The sequence below is a fragment of the Tympanuchus pallidicinctus genome, unplaced genomic scaffold (assembly GCF_026119805.1).
Source record: "Tympanuchus pallidicinctus isolate F22 unplaced genomic scaffold, pur_lepc_1.0 scaffold3, whole genome shotgun sequence".
NCBI classification, from domain to species: Eukaryota; Metazoa; Chordata; class Aves; order Galliformes; family Phasianidae; genus Tympanuchus; species Tympanuchus pallidicinctus.
The window spans coordinates 29,417,791-29,430,111 of NW_026294747.1; the positions used below are offsets into that span (position 1 = coordinate 29,417,791).

The window sequence follows — 12,321 nt, forward strand, 5'->3', positions numbered from 1 at the left end:
GAAGTGTAATTCTAACAAAAAGTTTGAGCAATTTGTTGGGTTAAGAAATTCTAATAGTGCAAGGGCTGTCAAAGACTGTGTGTACCATCAACAAAAATTGGCTGCTTTTAAATGCTTAAATTGGAAGCTTGAATAGTTGGCAATTTTTTTTCCCTCTAATTGAGTCAAATTCTTCACTATTATCAGAACAAAAATAGCAGGGTGCTTAAAATAAAGTATTTTAAAGTTTGCTTTGTTTTTGTTTTTTTTTTTTTCTTCTCTAAGATTCTGTCTTTACAGCATATCTGCAGAAAGCACGGGTTGTCCTACTGTAAATTTATGCAATACAATACGTGTAGTTAAATTTCCTTAAATGAAAAAAGCACAAAAATAAATCTGATATAATGAACTGTGTGATATTCTCATCTTCCAGCTTCATTAGAATGATATACTTGAATGCAGTGTTTATGCTGGAGGTTGAATGATCAGTAATCTGATTATGGGTAATTAATAGAATTGAGAAAGGGCTATCTCCAAAAGAAGCATTAGTTTGGGGTCAGAGCTCTCTGCCAAGTTCACACCAGGACCTGAGTTTTGAATCTGGGCTTTGCAATAATTGGTGATCCAGCCAGTATTTGTTAAGGTTTAAAACCTTATTTTGTTGGGTACTGTACTGCACTTATTATATTTGGAATTAGAAACATTGTAGTAGTGAGGCTTTGTGAGTGACTTGGAAAACATGGAAACTTCCTGAATGAAGTGCAGAGGTTGTGTCTTCAATTATGGAGAAAAAATATATATATATTATTATATATTATATATATTATATAATTTTTATTTATATATATTATATATTTTTTTTATTTTTTATTTTTATTTTTTTATTTTTATTTTTTTAACTTCTCACAATACCTTGCTGAGAAGTGTGAGAAGTCAAAGTATGCAGAGCAGGGTGCCCACTGGGTTGTGCTGGTGTTCATCACCCACACAGCATGTTTCCATGCAGGCCTTTTATTCAGAGTTGTTGTTGTCCCTGTCCCTAAGGAGAGTCTCCTGCCATATCATCCTACTGCTTAGATACAGATGATAGATAAGTAAGTTATAGATCAAATAGATCATAGATAAGCAAGTTGTCTTTGGTCATGAGTCTTTCTGCATTAAGAAGTTTGGTCATCTTTGCCTTTTTTCAGTCCTTGTCTTCAGTGTTACAGCTCAAAACCCAGCACACCCTATGGATTTTTATAGTTTGTCTGATCTAGAAAGCTGGTTGCACTGACATTTAAAAATACTAAGTATGTTGTAGATTAGCAACCCGAGGAAAACGACACTAGGAAATGTCATAAAGCATCAGGAAAAAATGTAAATATTTAAGTTGACTAGCTTAAACTTAATAAAAAGTTTGCTTAGTCTACTGGGAAATCAACAACTTCACACTTAAATATCATTTTAATGTTTATTCAATATAAAAGTGGAGAAGATGGAGTTGGTATTTATGAATAGCTGAATTTGGTTGACATTCTGAATGTTTTTGTCTTGTTCAGTGCATTTTGTTTTAATATTTTGCAGTTTTGCTGCAGTCTGCATTTGCTGCGAGACTTCCGCTGTTACGTACTGAGGAAAGAATTACACATTAAAAGTAATGATACATTATAGAAAATGTGCAAAAGTTAATGACAAGGTGGAGTTTGCTTAATGCTATCTTTACAGTTACAGGTGTGATAGATAGGGAAGTTGGATATATATCTATCTCTCTTCTCCTTACACATGCTACAGATGTAGAACTTGAAACAATCCAAAAGAACTCTTAGCTACAGAATAAAAAATAGATTTGTGCATTTCCTACTTTTCCTTCCTATTTTTTTCATGTAAAAAGATGACTGATGAAGGTAACTCTCTGTAGAGCTCTGTAACTAAATACTAGATGTTTGTTTTGTTTAATGTTGGTTATGTTTAATTAGATGCACATCATCTCAGCAGGGCAGGCTGAGCATGCTGCCTGATATACTGTATTTATACATACTTTTTCGCTGCCCTTACCCTTGTTAACTTCTGCTTTAGATTTTAATTATTATTTTTAAAACAAGTAGAATTTGCTTTTTTTTTTTTTTTTTTTTTTTTCTTCCTCTTTTACCATTATGTTCTCTGGGACTGGTTGGTTTCACCCTCCTACTCATTTGAAAAACTGGTATCTAACCTTGCTTTTGTGATCCTCTATGTTAAACTCACTCTGTTCTTCCTATGTAGACAGTCCTTGTTCTGGAAGTGGCACCAGTTTCCAAAGATCTCCTTATTTGTTCATCTGTGATGATTTAAAATTTTGAATGTGTGATTTATGCTTGATCAGATGGTCACGCTGTTTGTCAGATCTGCCTGGTCTTGTTGTGATTGTTTTTAATGTGACCAGTAGCCCTGTACAGTTGTGCCAGGGATTTAATTTTGAACATTTTTTTTTCTCAATCTGATTTCAAATATGCTTTATAGTTCATGATGCAGGATATGAGTATCCTTGACTTCGGTACGTTTGCACAGAGCTCCAGGTCTTCTACTGCTGTCAATAGAAGAACATCCTGTAAGATACTCTTCTAGAATTTTGGTAATTCAGATTTTTATGCTGAACTGTTGTCGTGAGCCTTCTGGATTTTGTAATACACTCCTGTGTAATCTACTGCTGAATAGCAGAACCAGGAGAAAATGTAGATTGTGCTGAAGCATTTGTGGCAAAGACCTGTTGTTTGGAAATAACTGCCATGCACTTGATAAAAGACAGACTTTGCAGTTACTTGAAATAGACTGCTCTTAATAATATCTGAAGGAAATTAATAGATGTTGATTTCTTGCAGAGTCTTTCTGTTTTTGTATTCCCACGTTCTGTTCTCCATCTACATTTATGGCAATAAGTAAAACACCTCAAGCCTTAATCATAGTAAAAGATAGGAGTTACAGTGTGTATTCTATCAGAGTTGAATAATTAAAAATGTAGAAATGTAATCAGTGACATTACTACAAGGGCCATGAAACTTTGTGTCTTCCAAGAGCCTGCTTTTATATAATATATACTTTGGCCAAATTATTATATCTGTTTATGGTGTGTATAATTATTTGTGTAATACTCATTGCAAAGCAGATTCTTTAGGCTTGGAAGAATATTTGTTATCCATTTATAGACAGGTTAAGGTTTCTCCCTTTGCAGGAGAAAAAAATGGTGTCTTCAGTGGTATTTATCTGAAGATATGTTATTTAGAAGAAGCTTTAATAGCAGATGGACTGCTCTGTAAATTGCATCATTGGAAACACAATGTAAGGATTAAAAAAAATAAATCTTTTGGTACTGATGAGATTTGTCAGTGCCTGGTGTGTAGTTGTGGCTGTTTCCAGAATCTGCTCTAGAGAGCAGGCTGTGATACAGGTGAGTAGGAGCTCTTCCTCACGCTTTTTCCTCCAGTTTGACGAAGATGCACTCACACTTCATTCATCACAAATGACACAAATGACGTTCATTACAAATAGACTGTAGTTTTCTCTTTTTGCTCATTCATTTGTTCAAAACTCATAAATCCAAAATTCATTCCCTACCTTTTGTTTGATTGATGGATTTGTCTTGGATATTCTGTGTGAAGTTTTCTGCTCTTTAAAGAAAAAATGTTGCTTAGTGGTTGTCTTTGAAGGCCGCTGTTACGTTGTTTGTTCCTCCTTCCAGTCTGAAAATCTGCTTCACAATCTCTAAGACTACCAAATATTTTTCTTCTGTCTTCAGTAATGTTTTGTCTTTTGTGTTTCAGTGAATTAGAGAGTTAAAGTGAACGAAGTTATGATTCTGGTGTGGCTGCTCACACTGAAATGTGTTTTTCAGGCTTTCAACTCTCATACTAATGTCAATTCACATATTAGAAAGCGTTTAGTACAGCTTACAGGGATTTGTTTGATTCTGCTGTTCAGTGATATTTGTATGAAGACATGATTGGACTAAGGAGACTATGAGACATGTATTCTATTTGAATCAATTGATTTAGTTTTAAATATATTCCAGTGTTAGTATAGTATAGTGCTTTAGAGCTGCTATTCTTTTATAGCAAATTTGCATTTTACAAAAAAAGATTATTAGGATTTATTGTGAGAGTTATCAAAAATGATGTGTAAGGTTTACTTGAATGCATTATTTTTAGCTATTCTGTGTTTGGAGACCAAATAATGTTTGTAAGTAAGATAAAAACTCTTCAAATTAAAATGAAGAAGAGCAGTTCTTATGCTGGAAAGAACTCTGAGTCATTGCAAGATGTTTGATTAGTATTCATGACACAAAAGGAAGTTATTCTCAGGGTAAAGGAATTTGTGAAAAGATAATTGGTTAGACCAACATTCTCATTAACCTAATTTGCATTAAATGTGCTACTGTGAATTGTAGTTATTGCTTTTCCATTTGAAAGGCATGCTTTGTTAATCTATTTAAGAGCCTAGTTAAACTACCGTTTAAGTCATACCCTTTAATTCAGCAATACAGTGTCTGTGGATCTATTATTCCCGACTTTCTATGTGTGGAGAATCACAAGTCAGATCTGGATCCTGGCTTATTTTCCTGGTGAAGTGGGTTTGTTTAGCTGCTTTACATCGGGTCATTCTCAGCTATCTAGAGCATCCGACTCATCCTTTAGTTTAATTTTACTTCTTTGTCTTGAAGAAAATACATGACTTTTTTCCCAATAGCATGAGGGCTCTGAGAATCATTTGGTTTAACCGTTTTTCAATACGTACTTCTTTGTGTGTGTAACTAAACTGAGCCTTTTAAAAATGAGCACTGAAATTAATTGGCACTCTTTGGTATCTACTGTAAAATAAGGCGTTAAGAGTGAATCTGGATTTCTTTAAGTTTTAGCTTTAGCTATTACTTAGCAATGTTCTCAATGCTCTGACAGAGGGATATACTCACAGTTGTGTTATTAGCAATGAAAAGGCAGGCACCTTTGTCAGCAGCAGTCAACTGTGAGTTTTCAAGTTAAACATTCACATCTACAGTTAGGCACACAAAGTACCATATTTCTCCAGGTAATCTGTAATTCTCAGGATCAAATCTAACCTCCTGCACACCGCAATTTAACAGCTGTCTACTCTATCCGTACAAAGACGCACAAACAGCTGTTTGTTGTCAAACTGCGTGGTCTGGGAAGACACACATCCCATGCTCTGCATCAGCAGCATACATGCTGTGTGTTATTCTAGATTGCTGGTCATTATTTCATTTTGGGGTTCTCTTGTTCCTTATAATTTTTATGGCGTATTTCTTTATGGCAAGTTGATCAAAAGAAGTCAAAAGGTGTTCCCCACGCCTTCCTTTTTGTTTATTTAATTTGCAGTAACCTGTTCTTTAAATGCTGCTGAATCTAAAATGATTCATTTTCAATTTTTAAAACAGACTAACAGGATGGTTTCAAAAGAAGCACTTGAAAGTGTAAATTGCTGGCTGTAAAGACTGAATATTAGTTTTCAGTGTCTGTGTTTTTATATATATATATATATATATATATATATATATATGTAGAAATATTGTCAGTTACTAACAAGTAATAACTTATTCCAGAATTATGATTTTGCTCATACACAGTGAATAACTAATGTTATAAAATAGCTCTACTGCTGTTTCAATTGAATGGTACAACACATAAGAGCCATAAGAAGTTTTCATAGTCATTTCAGTTTTACATGATTATGTATTTGTTGTAGGTTGGATCTGATTCTGCCTGCATCTGCAACCCCCATCTTTCATGTTTCATCTCTGATAGACTTTACTAATATTTTTTCCTGGAATTCTGGTGTTTTTACAACAAATAAGCTGATAAGACTGTCTGTTGCAATCCAGTGTAGTACTGCAGTAGAATCTAAACCAACACCCTATGCTTACCTGTAGAAAAAGAAGGTTCCTACTGTCTTGGAGCAACATGGCAGGAGGTTAGAAGATCCCATAGCTAAGGTTACATATGTTTAATTAGCCTGATTTAATGGTGTGGGTTTTCTTGTTTATTTGTGTTTTTTATTCAATCCTGTATATACATGAAGCAAGGTTTTGGCTACACTGGTTTCAGTGCTATTTTTTTATGACGTGCCAGAGTAAGGGAAGAGAAAATCTGAAGCATTAACTGCCAAACAACAGAAAGCATTTACTTGGCCAGTACAAACTGATATCTAGAACCTTGTAATTCATTTTAGAAGAGATGTATTGAAAAAATGTTTCTACAGCACATTTAAGGCTTTTCATAAAGAGTACTCTCAAAATGTTGTACATAAATTCCATTCAGTTGGGCTTAGAGAAGTTTACTATTTTGAATGCAAGCAGCGTTCAAACACAAATATGCTGAAAATTTGAGGTTTATTGATTGATTAAATGTATTTCTGTAGGATTTGGAGCTTACAGGGAGTGTGCTATTAAAAAATATTAAAATATTTTTTTAATTTCTTTTCTGTAGGAGATTCCTTTACACAATTTCGATTTGCTGAAGAGAAAGACTGGGATACAGAAAACGTATACTGTAAGCAGGTAACTGAATGTTCTGTGCAGATAATTGCCTGGCACATGCAATGTATGTAGCTCTGTATGCAGTTCTGCTTACAGCAGAACAATAGCACTGTGTAATTTGTAGATACATTTATTAATTTGTTTCTGATGCTGGAGGCTCTTGAGTCTTGTCCTTTTCTTTCCTACTGAAGAACGTTCAAGACAACAGGCTAGGTTTTTAAGGAGCATTGAAAGAAAAGAACACAAACCTGTCAAGAGAAGGGCAAGTAAGGGGTGTAAATCACCTTGTTCTGCTGACATATAAGGTCAGCTTTCCATTTTCAAACGTGTTCAGAACAGTTTAGCAAAAAGGCTGTAATGGGACCTATAGATATATATTCACATATTTGACTACAAAATGTGTTTTCACATTTAATTCAAATTACCAGTGTATATCCTCTACTAGAAACTTCAGTTTCAAAATGACTGTGGAACTCAACAAGGTTTGAAATTTTTTGCTTGTGGATCTCTGTGGTTATATAAATAAGTGCAAAGAAACTGTAGTGTCCTGTTTTTTTATACTGGGATACTAGAAAATGTGTTGATCTTTAAACTGCCTTTCTCCCACAATCCACCTAAGTTATTGCAAGATCACAGAACTGTAGAATTGCTTGGGTAGGAAGTGACCTTAAAGATCATCTATTTCCAACCCCTGCCTCGGGCAGGGCTGCCACCCACTACATCATGGTGCTCAGGGCCCCATCCAACCTGGTCTTGAACACCTCCATGGGGTGGGGCATCTACAGCCTCTCTGTACAGCCTGTTCCAATGCCTCACCATTCTTTGAGTAAAGAATTCTTAGTTACTTTCTAAGACAGCACCTAACATAAATCTCCCTTCTTTTAGTTTAAAGCCATTCCCCTTTGTCATGTCACTGTCTGCCCATGTAAAGTTAGCCCCCTTCCTGCTTTTAAGCTCTCCTCAAGAACTAGAAAGCTGCAATGAAGTCTCTGTGCCGCTTTCTCTTCTCCAAGCTAAACAAACCCAGCTTTCTCAGTCTTTCTTCATAGGAGAGGTGCTTCAGCCCTTCAACCGTCTTTGTGGCTCTTCTCTGGACCCATTCCAACTGCTCTATGTCCTTCTTGTGCTAGGGGCCCCAAAACTCCAAGTGAGGCCTCACAAGGGCAGAGCAGTAGGCAAGTTACCTCCTTCTCCCTGCTGCTCACCCATCTATCGGCGCAGCCCATGATACTGTTAGCATTCCAAGCTGCAAGCACACACTGCTAGCTTTTGTCTTTGAAGCTTTTCTTAAAATTGCTGAAGAGCTGTGCTTGAGTCTCACTTGAAACATTTGTATGTATTTGAATTTTGAACATTTGCTGCTTATTTCCTAAAATATTGGGAATAATTATTCCTAGGGCACTGATATTTAAAGTTATATTGAAATTGCAATGTTACAAATTAAGATGAGGAAATACTACCAAGAGGCTTGTACAGCAATTTTTTAATCGATCTTGTGTTTTTTTTTCCAGTGAGAGATTGGCTTTCAATGAATCATAGAATCATAGAATCACCAAGGTTGGAAAAGACCTAAAAGATCACCCAGTCCAACCGTTCACCTATTCCCAATAGCTCCTACTAAACCATGTCCCTCAACACAACATCCAGCCTTTCCTTGAACACCCCCACGGCCGGTGATTCCACCACCTCCCTGGGCAGTCCGTTCCAGTGCCTGACCACCCTTTCTGAAAAGTAATACTTCCTCATGTCCAGCCTGAATCTCCCCTGCTGTAGCTTGAAGCCATTCCCCCTGGTCCTATCACTGATGACACGAGAGAAGAGGCCAACCCCCAGCTCACTACAGCCTCCCTTCAGGAAGTTATAGAGAGCAATGAGGTCTCCCCTGAGCCTCCTCTTCTCCAGGCTGAACATTCCCAGCTCCTTCAGCCTCTCCTCATAAGCCCTGTGTTCCAGACCCCTCACCAGCTTTGTTGCCCTCCTTTGAACACGTTCCAGGGCCTCAATAGCTTTCTTGCAGTGAGGGGGAATGATTTTATATTCTCATCAGTTTCTTCCTTTCCCAGTATGTAGGATGCCAGTAGTACAGCACATGACTTTTGCTTCCTTTTCTCTGTGCATTTCCAGAATATTAATTTCTCCATGATTTCCTCCTAGACTTGTCATTAAAGCATTTAACTGATCTGAACCTATTAGCTCATTTATATGCTGAGGCCATGGTGAGCAGAGTGAAGATTTGCACTGCCAGTCAGTTTAAAAGGTGCTCTGTCTACCAATGCAGAGACTGTGCATTTGGGATTTGGTCCAGTACTGAGTTATGAATTGTGTTGTGGTGGGCACGTTCTTTTGCCTCTGCTTCATTCAAATTGTGTGCTTCAAGTAGATCATGTCTTTGACTTCTTCTTCCTGTCCTGGCCCAGGTGGTTTCTTAGCATGAGCTAATTCTTTGTGTTCTTTCTGCTCTTCAGCCTTTAAGTTTCTTGCCTCTCTTTTTTTTTTTCCCCTGAAAACTGGATTTGATCCTTATTTTCTTCCTACATCTACTGCTCCAAGTTCCTTGCCTTTTCCTCTTTTAGATCTGCTTCTAGTTCTTTGCCTGTTTGCATGCATAGAAGAAGTTATTATAGAATCATAAACTGAACTTTAATGTGAGGGAACAAAACAAAGTGGAAGAGGCGTACAAATGATTGCAGAATGAGTAGATATTTCCCAGTCCTTGTTATATGTAGAAAGGAATGGCAAAGCAACAGTTTGGAAAAATGTGGAATTGAATTGAATTGTATCAGTGACATTGACACTTTGTTATTCACTTTTACAAAAAGCAAACCTGAATTTGCTTTGTTGTAGGTTGATAAACCACAATAGGAACGTTTCGGAACACTGCAATTTAAAAATCAGACAAGTAGTGATTATCTGTTTGGTTGGGTTTTTTTGTTTGTTTTTCCAGTAAAACTGGTAATTCCAGCAACAAAGTATTCCTCTGCTTATTTTCTTGCACAAATAGCTGCATATGCCATGAAGTGTTTATAATTCTTTAAATCCTGCTTTCATCCATTTGTTTTGGTTTCTTTCTTTTTTATTTAAGCACCACTTATAGTGAAATACCTACTTGGATGTTGAATTCCTATTTACATTATATTATTTCTCAGCTCTTTTCCTTCATCATCAGCCTTTCCTCGTATTCCCTGTCTCTCTATTTCACCTTCATGAGAAATATTTTATTGTTCTTTGTATTTTTGCAAATGTCCAAAGCTCATAGCTCTTCCCCAATGCACTTAAATGTTATTCAATGATATTTGGCATTTTACAATTTTTGTTGTTGGATTCATATCATTTCCAGACACTGCTCTTTGCAAGTGTGCAGAAGCCATAGTCTCTTATGACATTGTCAGCTTGTGGAACCATTTCCTACTTTTTGGATTTCCAAGGCATTCATCCTGTTTTTAACTGAGTAATGATTTGCTTTGTAGGTGTTTAGCCAGATTTAGCCGAAATGCTTTGTTCATGTGTGCTTCTAGAGCTAAGAATTCCTGCTATTATTGTCAGTGTCTTTTAGATACTGTATATTTGTAAATTGGTCTTCGCATTCTTACAGTGTGTGGAGCAAAGGAATGTAATATGCTAATATTATGTAATTACAATACATATTACATATTACATATTACATATTACATATTACATATTACATATTACATTACATATTACAAATATGTAATATGCAAAGGAATGTAAAAGGCATAAACGGTTTCAACTTCTTTTGTAATGCATGTGTGCTGTGTGTTGGTTTACATTTCAGTTATCTGCACTTTCTGTTGACTGCCAGTCCTTAGCCCAGGCCCTGCAGGAGTTGCCTCTACATCTGAGGTTGAATGTAGCTGCTGAACTTGTACAGGTAACTGAATATTCACAATAAAGTGTAAATATTTTAACCGATATGATTGACTTTAAACCTAGTTTTCAAATGTAACACGAATGCATTTTATAAGTAAATATATTTTTGAGACTGTCACGTGAAGTAGGAGACCCCTGTATCAGCCCTTTTTATGCTCTATTGATGGCTTTAAGCAGAATACTTTGTGTGCATTGCATTGGACTTCAAGCCAGGTATATATGAGTGACATGGAATTATTCTAATCTTTTTTGTATTTGCTTGTCTTTTTAGCAGCTATTAAAAACTTGCAACAAAATTTTGAAAGTGCTTCCACATTCTTTCTATTAGATAATTATTTTGTTTGATTTACTCTTCTAATGAATATAAACATATATGCTTGTTCTATGAATTAGACTTACTGTGCATGTAAACTGCTACAACTGTCAGTCAAACAAGTGAAGAAAACATGTTCTGGTTAAAGAAAGGTAAGGAAAGAAGTGTTTCTTCAGGCTGTGAAAACAGACTATATTAATGTAAGAGAAAAAGAACTGATAAGAAGTTAAAAAGCGAAAGCAGAAAAAAGATCCATCTGCTCAAGCAGAGGAAAATGAAGATTTTTAATATTCTGTCTAATAATTAGAAACTCTGAAGTCCTCTCTTGTACTCTTAGGCATCTACACCCATAGAGCTACCACAGATGAAATCTAAAGTTGTTGAAGACAGCAAAAGGAGGGAGCTGTTTCGGCAGTCTTTGTCTCAGAGGGAAACGGTGTTGGTCTCCCGATCTGTTGGTGATTCTGCTGCTTCATCGGAGCCTGGAACTAAAAGTGATCCTGGGACAAGTGCAGCAGAACCATTTCACAGAGCCCGTCTGCTAGAAAAGCAAGAGACTGACCATTTGGATGAAGAACTGGATCGTCTCCTAAATCTGGATGCTCCCATTGATTCTGTGTCAGGTGCATTATCCTACAACATATCAACAGAGAAAGATCTGAAAATGGAAAGTAAGGAAAATGGTAAGATTTTGCTTTCTCCCAGTGCCTTTATTTTTTTTTCTCAGTGTTGTTTTTAAACTCCTAACTTGCAAGTAAACAGTTCTGCTATCAGTATCTCTGTCATAGGGCACTTCATTTATCTGGGGCTGTGCTCTGACCCTCTCACCTGAAGTTTCACCACTGTCATGATGTTCATTTTAAGCATTAATTTTGTAGAACAGCAGTGGTCTTACGAATCAGCCAAATTTGATTTTTATTTTGTTTTAAAGTACTGTTACAGAATTTTAGTTAGTGGAAGATTAAGATAGTTTTTATGTAATGTTATCGGCCCTTAGTTCTCTCTGATAATCTAATGAAGACCTGATAGCTATTTCTGATTACACTACAAATGTTATTTTCAAACTTTACTAGCAGTGATAATACAAAATGAGCTTTTTAATAGACACAATACAAACACAAATTTTCCTATAGCAGAAGTTCAGCGGGCCACTGGAATCTGTACTACTGTTAGCTCTGAAGGAGAGCAGTTGTACGTCTCCTTGTTCTACAATGATGTTAAAGAACTTCAGCATCTCTGATTTTTATGTATGATTGTTTTGTTTTGATAAAAATTAAGTCCAAACACAGAGATAGCTGGTGACATAAATATCACCATGTGCAATGCAGTAAGCCTTGTCTCTGAGGAGAATCTTTCATTCTGCTGGTATATCCAAAGCACAGTGTAAATCCCTTAAGAAAACAGTGCCATCGGAATGTGGAATTACAGTCATCATGCTAATTGCATTGTGATCCGCTGTTGCGGTCTCCTGCTGCTCTCCTATACTAAAGAAAATTCTGTTTATGTCAGGATTGTGAATAGATCGCAATAGGGGTTTGCTTACTTAGAAGCAGGTCCTGCCCCTCCTTGAATCTGGTGGAAGCTGCATTTCTATGGTTGAGCTTATCAAACTGCGTTTTTAATTGTTGCTACTGTT

The 12,321-nt window shown here is 36.2% G+C and overlaps 1 protein-coding gene across 2 annotated transcripts in view; it reads left to right on the forward strand.

Annotated features, from left to right (window-relative positions):
* AVEN (apoptosis and caspase activation inhibitor) overlaps positions 1-12,321 on the forward strand; it is a 103,628-nt gene that overhangs the window by 73,731 nt on the left and 17,576 nt on the right. For both annotated transcript variants that reach the window (XM_052695437.1, XM_052695439.1), the window contains exons 3-5: positions 6,435-6,505; positions 10,278-10,373; positions 11,023-11,368. In XM_052695437.1, coding sequence (XP_052551397.1) covers positions 6,435-6,505; positions 10,278-10,373; positions 11,023-11,368 — 513 coding nt within the window. The remainder of the gene's footprint in view (positions 1-6,434; positions 6,506-10,277; positions 10,374-11,022; positions 11,369-12,321) is intronic.